Source organism: Durio zibethinus, chromosome 21 (genome assembly GCF_047325235.1).
Source record: "Durio zibethinus cultivar Kanyao isolate XHJ-2024 chromosome 21, ASM4732523v1, whole genome shotgun sequence".
Classification (NCBI taxonomy): domain Eukaryota; kingdom Viridiplantae; phylum Streptophyta; class Magnoliopsida; order Malvales; family Malvaceae; genus Durio; species Durio zibethinus.
The window spans coordinates 7,194,104-7,210,844 of record NC_143182.1 but is presented as its reverse complement, the minus strand read 5'-3'; the positions used below and the strand labels follow the sequence as shown (position 1 = coordinate 7,210,844).

Here is a 16,741-nt window from a genome sequence, read left to right as displayed (position 1 = left end):
AAAAAAAAAGAAAGAACTTGCTAAATGAATGTATGAAAAGTCCATACCCCATAATATATAGTCGAGGAAAAATAAAATCCTCTCCATCAGTTTCCTTCAATAGACAGCAACAAAACCATCTCTCACTTTTTTTCCCCTTGTGGCTAACCCTCTTGAAATGACGATTGATCATTCATGGCTTAAGCTAACCTAGAGATTATTGGCCCCTATTTTATGGTTTGGACTTTGAAATCTTGTTCCCTATTCAATGAACATCCAAAATTTTTATAAAACTTGATTCAAGACTTAAACCATATCCTAATTACACTTAAAATAAAAACAAGATTTCTATATACTTACTTCTGAAAATGAAGCTTTTCGCTTGTGTTTCTCAATCATCAAGTAACGACATTTTCGTCGCTAGCTACTTGAAATGTTCGGAATGGACATTGATGTTTGAACGTCTAGAGTAAGTCGTCATAACTCACATGAAAGTTAAACATCTCAATTAGAACCCATATTAAAATATATAAATGAAGCTTTGATAGGGACTTAAATAATCCATTCGTGTAGGAATTTTGATCAAATATTTATATTTAGCCATGGCTTTTGTCCGGATTCTTGCTATTTTAATAAGAGATGATAGGCCACATTGAGACATTATAACTGTGTTAGATACTTTAGGGTATTTTGTGATAAAAAAAGATAAGTTTTGTTTAATTGAGAGAATTATATATATATATATATCAAATAATTGGAATAAATTAAGAAACCCTAGATTTCTTGCAATATATCGAATCCATATACACGTAAAAATGGCCCCATATGTAACATGGGTGTCGGCTTGACCGGTCCTTAAAAGGATACAAATGTTAGCATCATGCTTCAACAAGGTCTTTGTCCATCAACTAAAACAAAAACACCAGTTCTTTCTAGAGAGCAGTTATAACTTAAACTCATAATTTTTCTATATATTTTTTAATTTCTTTTTTGTTCGTGTTCTATATGCCATTTGAAAATTTTAGCTATTTCAACCGGTACTTCTGATTCGGGGAAGACAAGAAAAGATGGATCATTCAATTTTTATTTGAAAAGTTGAGAGATAAAATTCAAGGAGCAGAGCGCCGCTCAAAAAGCATGGAAAATTTCTTATAACAGTTGAGACATAATAATGCATGGGTTTAGCTAATTGTTGGACTATGATTCCAACAAAATTTCAAAGTAGCTTAGTCTTTGTTTTTCTAGGAGTCTTGTATTCTTGTTTGATGAGGCAAAAAAATTGTTGAAGTCTCGAATCTTGGCCTCCCATAGGAAAAAAATTAATGCACCTTAAAATCCTTAATTAATAATTATATAGCATAGACCTTTTTTTTTTTCCCATTAAAAGGTTGTAAATCCCAATGAAATAGTAAATAAATAATAGACTAATACCTAGTGATTGCTTAAAAAGTATGAAATGTTTGTTTAATTTGAGTTTTAAAGTGAATTGAGGTTTGTGAAAAGATGGATAAAAGGTTAGCAATTTATATATTTTTAAAAAGTGATATTTAATAATTTTAAAAATTAAATTTTACTATTTGTAATTTATATTTTAAATTTTTTAAGCTACGGTTTCTTAGCTATATATCATTTTTCTAGTGTTTATTTTTCAGGATAAATGTGGTGTTTTTTATTTATTCAAGCAAGACATTTGCTAAATTTGAGATTATAAATTCATTGTGCGACAAAAATACAAGTGAATGACATTTCTAACGTGTATTCATTTACATGTAGTTTAAATTTTTATTGAATAAGCGTATATTGTGAAGAGTTAGGCTATATATATATATATATTTTTTTTTTTTTTTTTTTTTGAAAAAATTATTCAAGGGTAGAAAATTTTATCAAATAATGATCCCTCCCCTTGTATTCAAACAATATATATTTACAAAAAAATTATATAAATGTGCAAGATAAAAATAAATTAAATTAAAAAAATTTTATTTTTTATCTTAAAAAAAAATTATGAATATAAAAATTACTCATATACATTAAATATCTATATAAATGAGAATAAAAATGAATTTACAATATTTATTAAATATAAATACAAAAATATATATAATATAAAAATATTTTATTCATTTCATATCTTACCTATTGATATATGTATTAAAAGATTAAATGACTCTTAATTTATCATTTTTGAATGGTGATAACGTGGAGTGTGGGACTCACATGTGTAAAAAACAGTGCCCCACTTCCGCACGTGTGGGGTGTCGAAGACAGAATCAACATCATCAATCAAACCGATCGCAGTCTATGTTAATTTTTTTTGTTTAATGTGCACGTGCACCGCAATCCCCTTGAGTTGTAAATTGTAACGGCTCTGCCTCTCTTTTCTTTTCTGTTTTTCCCCTCTCGCATCTTTTTTGGCATTATTTTTTGTTTATTTTAATCAATTCCTTTTCAATTATTTATGCTTTATACCATAGTTTTTATTGTTTATTATTCAGCAAAAAAAAAAAAATTTCTGTATGAAATTTGACTCCCCTTCCACCTCCATCTAGCTGTTGATTTGTTTAGTTTTATTTTTGTAATATTCTATAAACCAATTATGAAAGAAAAAATTTTAAAAAAGCAAACCATATTCTTATATAAGTTAATTTATCATAAATCATGTGAAATTTTTAAAATTTATCAATGAAATTAAAATTTGTTTGTTATATTAATTTTTTTAAAATATTTTTAATTTATCTTGCGAGAACATATAGCATCTTCCTTTATGAATGAGATAAATTATATATATATGTGTATATTTGTTTATAATAGGAAGATTTTAGCGGATGGGATATAGATAAAAGCAATTTGGGTTTAAACAATAATAGCATTTTGCCGAATGATGTAGGTATAACAATTTTCGTGCAAAGGGTATTTTAGAAAAAAATATATAACAATTAACAAGTAATTAACAACTCATCTTGTTTAATTTTTAATTAGCTTATAATTAAATTTTCTTTAAGTTGAAAATGAAAGGTGTAAAAAAAAAAGACGCGAAAAGTATAAGAAAAAAATTATTTGAAAAATGGCAATTTTTAATTCATCGTTTTTTATGCTATAAATTCAACTTTTTGAGTAAAAAAATTCTTTCTATCTCATTTTTTTATGTTTTTTTGGGATATTTTAAAATTATATTTTTTTAACATTTAAAATTTTTATATTTTTAATATTTTTAAATTTTTTTAAAATTTTTTTTTACTTTTGACATTAAAATCCATAAAATTTTAATTTTATAAAAAAATTTAAAATTTAATATTAAATATATTAAAATTAAATTTTTTTTAACTTCATAAAAATTAGTATATGATAAATATATTAAGACAAAGACAATATGTACATTTATTTCTTGTAATCAAATAAACATATAATATAGTATAATAAAACAGCCAAAATGTTTGACAAAATTTTACTACCAAGTACTTACTAGTATAAAATATTAGTTTGTTTATAGTATTTTGTTGCTCAGAATTTAAACCATCATTTCACATTCTTCTTTGTACCTTTAGGGTGACGGGCGTGCACTTTAAAGATTCCATTACGCTCATAGGTGGTAGCAATTAATTGGTAGAAATTCAATAAAATTAATCGTTTCATTTTTTTTTCTTTATTGATGCAGAGATCAGTTCTTGTCAGTGACAGCCGATATACTTATGGGTTTATTTTTATTTTGGTTTTCTTTTAATTGATGAGAAGCTTCTTGGATGGTGAAATCTTTGGTTAAAATATACTAATACTAATAGTAATGCCACTATCAAACTTGAACAAACAAAAGCAAAAAGTGCATTGTCAATAAATTTGTTTAAATATTGAATTATTCGTTTTAATTTAAATTTTTATTTAAATTTAAAAAAAATTTAATAAAAATAAAAAATTTATTGATATAATTTTTAAATTTATTTAAATTTTAAATTAGATATTGAATATAAATTTTAAAATTCAAGCTTGAGTCGTCCCAATTTGAATTCACATATATATATAAATTTTTTATTTATATTTAAATTAATTCTTATATATATATTAAAAATACATTGTATTTTATTTTATTAAACTTAATTTTAATTTTAAATATTTTTAATTTTTACATATATAAAAATAAAAATTATATAAAATTAAAATTAAGTTTTATAAAATAAAATAATGCTTATTTTTAATTTATATATATATATATGAATTAAATATAATCTAATTAAAATTAATTTAATCATATTTGTTAGTTTTTATTATATAAAATTAAGTTTAATTGGTGGATTTAAGATTGACTTTTTTAATTTAGATCGGGCTTGAAAAATTTTTAAAAACTAAAATTTCAGACTAATTTAAGTCTAGACTAACATATAAACTATTAATGTCAAATATAAATTTAGCCAGAATCCAACCAAACTCGACTCATGAATACTTCTAATTACCAAATACCACCATTTATGCCACACATTACTTTGATTGCTCTATTTCTTTCTTTTTGTGCTTTCAAATAGAGAAAGGTGGTTGCTCTTTATCAAACCATTTAGTTGAATTCTTTTGTTTTTCTTTTTACATTATTGCTCAATATAAGTAAATGTGAAAGTAGGTAAATATACATATCCTCACAGATATAAATATATATTTACATATACTATTAGAAAAATAATTTTCATCTCATCACTTTTATTTAAAATTTTTATATTTTTCTAACATAACATATAATTATTAATTAAAAAATTATTAGTGATTATAATATCTCATTTTATGAATTAATCAACTTACCCTTGAATTGGTAAGCTCTATATTTGAAATTAATCCAACAATTATGAGAGTATGTCATCTAGAATTTGTTATACTACAATTTTATAATTATTCAATTACAATAAAAAATTATGTAGGATCCATTACTTATAAGTATGAGTTCCACATAAAATTTTGTTGAACTTCACATAATTTTGAATTGTAATTGGTTAATAGTAGTAAAATGAATTGTAGGTGAAATGTTCCTACAATAATGTCATATCAGAAATTACGAAAAGTTGAGACAAAATTGATGAAACAAGCATCATAACTCTAATTAGGGGTAAAAATTTTGAGAAAATAAAAAGTCAATTTGAAACAATAGTATTCATTTTGGTTTGGATAAATTTTTTTAATCAATTCAGTTTAAGTTTAGATATTAAATATATATATTAAATTTGAATCAAATTTTAAATCAAAAATAAAAAATAAAAAATGAACCGAATTGAATTATATATTTTTATTAGTTTATATATTTTTAAATTTTATAAAATAAAATAATTATTTTATACCAAATCTATTTAAATATATTGGAAATTATATTAAAATAGTATATAAAAAATTAAATTTAAAAAATTGATGAATCAAACCGAATCGGTAGAATTTGATCATATCAAATCGTATGAAAATTTGAATAAGATACAAATCGATTCAAATTTTAAAAATTAATAATTTTATGTATTATTTAAAAAAATTAAAATAAATTTAATTTAATTCAAACTGTTATCACCTTTAATTCTAATATTACTAAGAAAACCTCCTTGCTCAATTGAAAATTTTGTTTGCCTGGATAATAAGTTATTTCAAATTCAACTCTAATCTTTACGAGGTGTAACATCTATTAAATTTTCACCTTGTCTTAAAAAGGATTATGTAAATCTTATTTACCTCAAAATTTTATCATTTTATGAAAAAAAAAAAAAAGCATATATGAGTATAACTTTTCATTTGTATCATTATAATTTTGTATGATAAAAATACATTTCTAAAACTAATTATTAGATCAACTATTTCATAGAATAAATTCTATATTTGGTATTTATATAAAAAATAAAGATTTCTATATGTTATAATTATAAATCATTTTTAATATAAAAAATAAAAATTCACTTACATTATTATAAATCTTATACTCTTTTTTAACATTCGAATCTAAGTACCTAAAAATATTTTTAATTTAAATCATTTTAATTCAATGATAAAAAAAATGTAAAATTTTCATTGATGGAAGTAATTACTCCTTAAAAAAAGATTTTAATAACACCGTACAAAATCAAAGAACAAGATTTGGATGGAGATGCTTTGAACTTGTTAGTAATTAACTTAATAAATATATTATAAAGTTTAAACAAGAAAAGTTGATAAGGGTACGGATGAATGTATGGAACATGGGCCGCACATTGGGAGATGCACGCGGCATTGAATGTGTACGCCACACACATACATCCACGGGGCATCTCTTTAACTCCACAATTTTTATTTTTTTTAATAATTGATTTGTGTAACAAATTTTATTTTAATATCTGAATTTAAAAGTGTAATATTCTATCATAATATATAATTAATGATAACAATTCTCTAAGAGTCTTTATGAGATGCTTATATTGAGCGTCAGTTGAATTTAATCACGATTTTAATATTATACATGTTTGTTTAAATTTATCTCGATTTAAAAAATTGAGTTACAAATTTTACTTAAATTTGTTTAGATTTATCTAAATTTTTTTTTAAGAATAAAAGACTTAGTTAATTTTTATTTAATTTTTTAATTAAGTCTTAAAACATAAATAATTTAACATAATTTTTAACAATTTATAATGTAATATCTTATGTATTTATTGTTTATATGATACACGTATAAAATATATAAATATAATAATATATATTACATATAATTAAAAAAATGTGTTAATTTATAAATATCATTTAACGAGGGTCAATTGGAACACTTAAACACTTTTCTTAATTTATTTAACTTTCATGAAAGTGAGAGTTAATTTATACAAATGCATCCAAAGAAAACAAAAAAGTATAATCGTTTAATATGTTAATATATGCATAAAAGTAGAGGTGCGAGTGACTTTAATTAATTAAGTTGATCATGGTCGCTCTAATTAATAAGTAATAATTTTACATTAGTTAAAGACATAATGACATTGTAATTAATCCTACTTGAGATCATGTGGTTACATGTTCAAAGTGATTTTAAAAAAAAAAAGAAGGAGAAACGCATAAAGACACTTCAAAGTTGTGTCTATCATTCGATCTTCTTGATCTCATTGTCTTCGAATGTGGCAAAGTACATACATCTTTGAATGTGGTAGTTTATAAACTTTCCGACATCCGAACATAGTTCAGTGTTAAATGTCCCCAAATTTAAAACATGATGACTCGCAAAGTTGGCAAACAAAAATAAAATGGAATTAAATAATAATAATAATAATAAAAAGAAAAGAAATGATCAAGCATGTAACATTCTCTTAATTTTATTTATGGAGTTAAAAAATTTCACGCAAATATTGAACTCAATTTATTGCTTGTTAAAGAGAAAGCCTTGATTCTATCTACCAGTTAAATTAACTCATCTATTGATTAGTTCAACAAATTTTTTTTTAATAAACTTAATATTAGGTTTAATGATAGGCGCATATATTTTTTTTATTCAAATAACAAATTTGAATTTTATTTTTGAAAATTTAAAATGTAAATTAATAATCATGTTTGGAATTAAAGTTTTGACATTTGACAATGAAACCCAATGGAATGTTCATGAAGGTTTAATCGTAAAAGTTTCAAGAAAAATCTTGCCCACTCGAGTTTATAAGAAGTTATTAATTTTTTTTTTCTAAAATGTAAATAGGACAAGGAAAAAAGAATTAAAATAAAAAGTCTCTTTGGAACCCCAAAAGGCCTATTTTCTTTGGATCATTTGCTATTTTTAAGTACTACAAATTTCAAAGCCGTAAGAAAATTTACAAATAGATGAGTCATGTGATGTTAAAAAAAAAAAAAAGTAAGGAGAGTATAGAGTTGCAAATATGTTACTACTTTAGCTTGATTCTTCTTTTTATATTTTATGGTAATGTTTGGTATAGGGTGATTATTTTAAAAATTATGGTGATCTATATATGATAATTAGATCACTATATTTAATAAGTACTAATCATGTGAAGGTAATCTCGAATCATAGGTAATCTCGAATCATCAGGAGTTATCATATTATTCCTTGGAGCGTGATCTAATTCTCGTATAAAAAGATAAAAAAACTTTTATTATTGAAGTAAAGTGATATATAAAATTAATAATATTTAATATTATTCATTTAATATGTGAATTAAAAATTTACTCTCTTAAAATTATAATTATTTTATATTATAATTTTTATATTTTAAAACTAATATTCATTGTAATAAATTCAAAATTATATATATTTTATTTTTAATATTTATTTATAATTTATTTTTATTTTTCTATTATTATGAATTTGTTAGATTTATTTTTTAATTAAAATATTTTTTTACATAATTTCTATATTATAAAAATTAATTTACCCATCAATAAATATATTTATTAATTTAACAATTTAATTATATTTAATTATAAAATAAATAAAATATTATTAATATTTTACAAATTATTATCTTTAAACAATATTAAAATTATTAATTCGTGTAACTATTATAATATATATAATTATTTTTATATTTTTAAATAAAATAGTATTTAATTTTTAGTAATATTAAATACAATAATTTTTAATTTTTAAAAATTAATGATTTTTAACTAATTAAAATGATTTTAAATCATGAATGATAAGATTATATTGATAATAAAATTAATTCAATAATTATATTACCATAATAATATTATAAAAATTATACTAAACAAAACCTAAGCGATGGTGCTGTTAGTGTTGAAGTGTTAATCAAAGTAGCTGTTGATATGGTTGTTAATGGCAATCATAGTCGTTGACAGGCATTGAGATCGTTGATTTAACGACCATCATACAACAAGGTTTTGTTTTGTTTTATATATATAGTTTTTGGATTACTACTTTTGAGATTAGTTGAACCCCTCCTACATTATTGTCTAAAGGTGATTAATTTTTTAATAATCCCCATAAAATCAATAAAAAACATGCCTTCTTGTCCTCAGAGATAAGTCTTTCCTTTTTCAAGGGTTAAGTGGCCAACAAGTACACATGACTTAAAAAAGCCATTTTGCCCAATGGTGGTGGGATAATGGCTGCCAATCAGGTCGATGCCATGCACAAACCCCTGTCCATACGTCCACCTTCGTTCTCCAGTTTCTGCTTAATTATTAGATTTGCTATTTCAATTTTCATGTTCCCTTTTTGTTATGTAGTAGTATATGGTGATTGATTTTAGAATTTGTTTTTATTATAGCCCACCCTTTTAAAATAATTTTTTCTTTGACAGTGCTAGTATATATAGTTTATTTAAGTGATAGAGTTTAAGTTTCACATTTTTCCAGACAAATGTCAAATCACTTTTTTGAAGTATATGTTGTTTGATCAAAGAAAAAAAAATTATATGGAAATGACTATATATATACTTCACGATATTGTAGGAAAACAGTAATATTCCAAGTAACGTTAATGCATGCTAAAATCGTAGTAGTAGTAGTAATTAATGCAAAAAAGTAATTATTACAGTTGTTTTGGAGAGGGGTTTAGGCTAATAGCTATGATAGAGAGAAGAGAAGGCGATGAAAGATGTCAAGTTGGGGGATGCCATTATTATTAGGAGTTTGGGTGTGGGACCAAAGGTGCACAATGGGTGCCTAGACCTTGCTAGCTATGTGTGACAGGAGAAAGTGATTTGAAAGTCGATTAATGATTATATATAAGATTAGTTAATGATGAAATATACTGTATTGCTCGACAGGCCCTGACCTGCTTAGCTTAAACTAATCAAATTCTCACTGTCCTTCCTCTGGCCTATTCGCTTCCTTCCCTTTTCTCATCAAGTGTCACTATCTTTTGTTTCATTCATTTTTGGAATATATGCTTGTTTTCTTTGCATATCCTTCTTATTTTGTTCCTTTTTGCACTCTGATTATCTGTACTTGACCAGGTATTATGATGTAAATATGTAATCCACCATTTTATGTCTAATAGTTACAATACGTTTTTTCCTTTATCACCTTGGTTATTCATATATATACATATATATAATCATGGGCTTTTGATTTTGCCAGCGAAGATTGAACAACTATATTTGTTTTTTTTTTGTTGTTTTTGGCAAAAGAACGTCATTCGTATCAGTTATCAGTTTGTGTTAATAACAATCCTCATGATCTGCTTTTATTTGATGGTAACTTAAATATTTTGCAAGTATAAAAGGCTATTACATGAAATCTCTAGGAATTAAAATTTGCACTTGTAAAAATATCTAGATGGTTATAAATAGGCTCAATAGAAAAGTATACGCAGCATGATGATTTTAACCTTCGGATTTCTTCTAATCATAGAAAAAAAGCTAAGTCCACTTCAGGTGGATTATATAGCATAGGAAGAGGGACCACTATTTCAACTCTATGGATTGTAATCATATCTGGAGTAGCACTAGGGCGTGCAGCGGCCTCTTATAAAATCTTTCAACTCACCAAAATGAGAGAATTTCATACTAAGAATTTCTTTTTGTTTTTTGGGTAGATGAAAGGAGAGTGTCAAACTGTTTAATCTCCATTAATCAATTTGACAATTTGTTATATATATATATATATCATCAACTAGCTCTGACTGAACCTCCCTCTTACTGGGTATTTAATTAATAATGAGCCACACATGCTGCAAATTTCAGACCTGAAATAATGAAATGATCATATATAATTAAAATTAAAAAAAGTGAACTCCACATGTTAGAAGGGTTCTGCCAATACTGAATGGTTCTCTTTTGTCCTATTGTTTTCCCCCTTTTCAAATTCCTTCTTTCTTTCTTTTTCTTCCTAAGATTTGTGCAAGAAATATAAATTACAGTGCTTTCACAATTTTATGTAATTGTGTTAATGTGAATATGGATAATTCAATCGATCCAAGCCAACATGACCATTTTCTTTACAGATCATAAAACTAAAAAAATTAGAACCCTACAATCTTTATATCCCAAGACAAGTTTAGATAAGGGTTCAGGACCTCTAGATATCTGTGTGAGAGACATTCAGGGATTGCTGAAATTGAGTTTGTTCTCCATCACATTAATATTCACAGCAACAGCATATAGGAGTTTATTTTATGTTGTAGACTCAGAGGATAAGCCTCCATAAGGTCCCTAAAAACTAAAAAGTTTTAGTAAAAAGAATCTTATCCCCATGAATTATGAACGAAAAGAAAAATAGAAGACTCTTGAAAATCGAAACCAGAAGTATTTTTATATTGTAGTATTGTTTGTATTTGAGATATAGGTAATTAGTTATACTGCTTGCATAATATATATTAATTTATTGTAGTTTTGTCGAGTAATTAGCTTAATTGAAGAAATTCAAGGGAAGAGAAGATGAAGATGTAGATAGAATAATACACGCCATGAATAAGTAACAAGTTTGGTGATGGATGGAACGTTTATCTTCAAAATTGTTCAATTTAATTGCATATATATGACCCATTGCCAGCTCTAGCTTTATATACACGACAATTTGTTAATATATCTCTCAGTTAAACTTAAAACAACGAACATCTAAAAGGACGAAAAGTCAAGAATAATAGAAAATAAAACAAATAACTTGACAAATTGATGTCTATATGGTAACTAATTCCCATTTTATAACTACAAGGACTCGGAAATATATGGCAAGCTATTTGAAGCTGTTGCAATAATTGAATATATGTAACAATGTGCAATATTTAGCTAGGTACCCTGGAACTAATAAATATTCAATTTCATTCTTAATTTGATCTGAAAGAAACAGTAGTTGCAGTTATGACACATATATAAGAACCAAGAAAAGCACAAAATAAGAAGTAATAAATCTAATCATCAAGCAAAATATATAGAAATGGCTTTGATTGTATGCTTGTTCTTTTGTCGTATAAGGATACGAAATGGAATCTCATTTGAGAGTATAAAAAATTTAGAACGAAGGGTGCAAGAGGGGTTTTTAAAGGAAAAAAATAATGAAATATGTAGCCCAATAAGGGGACCGAATGTAATTAAGAATTGATTATTAAATGATCCACCTCCCTCTTTCTCTGGTGTTTATAAGCCCCTTTTGGCGATAATGCTCAGCCCAAACCTCTCCTCTCTCTAAGAACAAAAAGAAAAAAACCACTTAAAATACCCAAAAAAAAAGAAGATCAATATGACAGGTTCTGGTTCCCCTTGTGGTGCCTGTAAGTTCTTGAGAAGAAAATGTGTTAGAGGCTGTGTTTTTGCACCTTATTTCTCCCATGAACAAGGTGCAACCCATTTTGCAGCCATCCACAAGGTTTTTGGTGCAAGCAATGTCTCAAAGTTGCTTGCTCACCTCCCTGTCAGTGACCGCTGTGAAGCTGCGGTTACAATCTCATATGAAGCACAAGCTAGGCTTCAGGACCCCATTTATGGCTGTGTTTCTCATATCTTTGCTCTCCAACAGCAGGTTTTGCGACCGTCCTTTGACCTTGTTTGATGTAAATTGATGATTTGAAACCCTAATTTGAGTTTTAAATGGAGATCTAATTATTCAATCTACCATTGCTTTCTTGTGTTTCAAAATTCTACAGGTTGTCAATCTACAGGCACAACTTGCTTCTCTTAAGGAACAAGCAGCTCAGAGCATTCTTAATGGCTCTGTTACTGCAAACCCTAATGACAAATACTATGGAAAGCTTCCTTCTCAGCTCCAAGAAGTTCAAAGTTGGTTTCACCCAGATAATTCAAGCATGGCAGCAAATTTTAACCAAAAACTCTTAAATCATCCCAGCACTTCAAACTGTGAGAATGGATTTTTGGATCCAAACTCTTTAGGGAATTTTGAGAATTCATTCATCTCATCAGGAGAAGATCATGTCTCATTTACTACTTTTGGGGAGACTCCTCATTCTTTGTCTTCCTTCGACATGGAAACAAACAACAGACAATGGACATTCCAGGATGTTGATGACCTTCAATCAATGGCCTTTGGCTATGCTCAACTTTCATGATGAAGGGGATCAATGGTCTTCAGCACAAAAGATTTATATAAAACTGGTGAAGACATCATCGACCTTCCAGTTTTGAATTGAATGCTGCATATTTTGAAACATATATGCACTTTTTGTTGCTATAAATAAACGCTAGGAACCCTAGAAAATTAATGTTCATACAATGGAAAACCCTAAATCCACCCTACTCTTGCTTTCTATAATCTAGTGTAACCTTGGAATATTGATAGAATAATAGTGTATTTCCTCTCTCTGAAAAACTGGAGAAATTGATCTGGTTTCGGTTGAGCAAATTTACTTTGTCTATGGACCAATTAAGGACCTCAAATTTTTTACCTAATAAAATTACTGTTACCTAAGTTCCTTTTCTACGCACTTTCCCTTTATGAGCCTCTTCATACAGCTGGTTCAAAATAATTTTACCAAATGCTCTAAGTAATGGATTCGATTCAAGATTACAGCATTGGTCTAAGTAATTCATAAATCCTACTCAGTAAAATGTTTATGATTTAGCTGAAGATTAATTATTTACTTTGTTTATTTGCAAGAAAATGACTGATGATGAGTTGGTTGAAGCTAAACTTAATGGTGCAACTGGCTTGTTTACGCATGAAACATTGAACTTTTTCAGCTTGACTCTAGTATGTAATCCAACTGCTTTGGCTTCTATCAAGGAAACACTCCTTTTTTGTTTTCAAGAATATATAGTATATAGCTCCAGAAACAACCAATTTTATCAAAGATTTAAAGATCTCTGAAATTATTAATTATGTATTGTGTGCGGAGAATAAACATAAGGAAATATGTACCAACCTCATTTTCATTAGAATACAACATGATTATGATCCCAAGATCAGAAACTTAGATTATTCGTGGAACCAAACTTGTCATTCTTGATTCACCCCCCAGTTTTGTTATACTCGATGTTGTTTACTACATATCACAATGTTTTTTGTGAGGATTTGCAATATTAATATTGTTGGCATACACATTTTTCAGTGCAAAGCAGATTTTTTTTGACTTGTCATATGGAATAAATTATGCAATGATCAGTGCAATTTATTATTCGATTGTTCTTCCTTAATTTCTACCATTATATATAGCATCATGATCAAGGAAGAAGGTAGAACTGTGAAAAATCTCTGACTGAACTTATTACTTCATGGATATATTACTTTAACTTGCAGGTTTGCCATATTGATTTATGTGGTGAGTAGTGTTCCTTATTCGGGAGATTAACTGCAACGAGTTACTAGTAATTTGATTTGAAGCAGAAAGAAGTGCATGTGTGTGAGTTGAAGGGTTTGATGACATATATATTAAGACAAATTCTGGTTGTCAAATCTGCCTAAATGAGCTGTAAAGTCCTAATTTTGCATTATTACATATCAAGGAAATCATTTGGACAAAATCATCGGAGATATCAGTGCTCAGTGCAAGTCTGATTTTCAATAAATTTTGGATTATGATGAATTAGTAGTATTTCAATGCTATTGAATTACTGCAATTAAATCTTGAATTGGAAGTAGACCTCACCAGTTCTTTTCTTTGCTCAATAAACATTTAACATCATAATTATTGGCAGATCATATCATATACCCTCTTGTTTTAATATTGTCTTTTTTTTTTTTTGGTTGGTCAAAATAAAAGGATATACCCCTTAATTGGAAAGCAGACCTGAGGCCTAGATCATATTTAATTTTGTATAGATTTTTATTGATAAAAATCAGTGTTCATCAACATCTTGACGTCTTTTACATATAAAGATGGGATGTTGAGATCTATTTTTCTTTTTTAATGATTTAGACATGATCAAATTGAGGAGAAAAAAAAAAGAAATTACAGATAATAAAATTCAAATATCAAACGTGTTGAATAATAAATGTCACATCTTAAAGATAATTATATAAATCAATAAAATAAAATTAAAAATTTATATATATGATGTTGAACGAAATATTGTAGCGACTTAGGCTGAATAATTGCTTTAATATAAGCTTATATAGGCTATAAGATTCAAGAATCTCTATGCTTGCCATATGTTTTTATCGAAATATACAAAGAAGTAATGAAAAATGAAGGAGCTAGCATTGTTTTGCCATTTCTTGAATTTTCCTCCTTTATTTTTTTTTTTTTTTTGAGTTGTCTAAAACCGCAGAGAAAAAATAGATAACATTAGTTAGAAATTGTTACTAGAATTTATTAATACCATGGCCTTTTATTCAAGTAGTTAATTTCTTGATGGCGTGTAAAACACACAACTACTCTCCCAAATACTTATGCACATTTCATCCACAAGAATTACGACTTTTGGGCTGTATTCCCTCTTGGTTCTCCCAAAAAAGGCCCAACCAAATGGCCGAAGTATGGCCCATTTTGCGATCAGCTAATGACAAAATGTTTAACATCTTCTCTATATTAGTGCTTTTTTTTTCTTTGATTAATTTCAAGCTATAAATTCATTAATAAATCAAAGAATAATTTTTTTTTTTGTTCTGTGACTATATGAGGATTAGAGGGATGGGTGGGAATGAATTTTAAAACAGCTCTACACCTTCTAAAGAATAATGGGTGTTTCATCTCTTGCCAAACAACAAATTTTTTATCACAACATAATGTACGGTTATCTTGTCTTAGTTAAATTGTCAAGATTAATATTTTTAATAAAAAAATTTCTAACTTTGATTATTATCATTCTAAATATTTTAAATAATTAATTTTTATAAATATATATTTAAAAAATACTTCATTAAAAAATTTTAGGACATTTTTTTAAAATTTCTATCAATAATAAATATAAAGTATCCAAATTAAACAATTTTGATCAACAAAAAGTCAAAATATGATAAGTTTATGGGAACAAATGAACTGCCTAAAATGAAAATTATAGTTTATTTTATTTATTATAAAAATAAGCAGCCTGTAAGGACGAAATTGTCCATCTGGCGTGATCTGATCTATTAGTGGACCCCATAATCGACGGTTCGGATTACACACACCTGCGTTGCAAAATCAATAGTCAAAAGTTGTATTTTAAAAATAATTAAAAAATAAAAACCACCAAGAAGACGTGTAAAATTGTTAGCCATTCATGATTTCCTTGTGTTTAGTCTCCAAACCGTTTCTTTCATTTATCCTTTTGTTTGCTTTCGTTTTATTTCTAATTTTTCAATTCCCAAATAAGACAATAATTCGTGTTTATTAGTTTGTAGTTTAAACCAACACGTCATCAACAATTCATGTCATGTGCCTAATAAATATTAAATATTCAAATTATAGAGCGTCTAAAAATGAGAATAATTTTTTTTATTTGAACGTTTAATTAAATGATTAATATAAAATTTGAGTCCATAAAAATAAAATATTTTATTTATAAGATTTAAATTTGATTTTTACTATTAATCATTTTTTGTGAGCGATTTATAATATAATTTAAATTCCTGTTAAGACTTGTCATATACTTTGATCTTGAAATTAAATATTTTCCTTCACTTAAATTTTTATAACAAAAATTAGTATAATTAATTATTAACATTCATCATATACTATACATTAATTCCATTAATTAATACTTTATCCCACCTTAATAATTAAAGTAAAGAATTAACCCCAATAATCAACATACTTTTCGCTGATCTTTTGACAAAGATTGGAATTGGAAGTGTCTGTCACGGTTCTAACTTATAACATAAATATATTTTATGACAATGGGTCTTGTCCTTTAAGAATAAGACACTATCAAAGAGACAGACCATACTCTCTTTTTATCTTTTGAAATCTTTTAGGAGTATACTTTATAATGTAACAATTTAAACTGTT

The 16,741-nt window shown here is 26.3% G+C and overlaps 1 protein-coding gene across 1 annotated transcript; it reads left to right on the top strand.

Moving 5' to 3' along the window:
- The first annotated feature begins 11,864 nt into the window (after positions 1 to 11,864).
- Positions 11,865 to 12,947, top strand: LOC111306118 (LOB domain-containing protein 29-like). Its single transcript, XM_022904026.2, has 2 exons — positions 11,865 to 12,378; positions 12,503 to 12,947. Exons 1-2 carry the CDS (start codon positions 12,100 to 12,102, stop codon positions 12,920 to 12,922), a joined length of 699 nt encoding a protein of 232 aa, XP_022759761.2. The 5' UTR covers positions 11,865 to 12,099; the 3' UTR covers positions 12,923 to 12,947.
- The last annotated feature ends 3,794 nt before the right edge of the window (positions 12,948 to 16,741 follow it).

Coding starts and splice junctions, on each gene's coding strand:
- LOC111306118 (XM_022904026.2), top strand. CDS start 12,100: ATGACAGGTTCTGGTTCCCCTTGTGGTGCCTGTAAGTTCTTGAGAAGA. Junction 12,379..12,502: donor TCTTTGCTCTCCAACAGCAG/GTTTTGCGACCG, acceptor AAAATTCTACAG/GTTGTCAATCTACAGGCACA.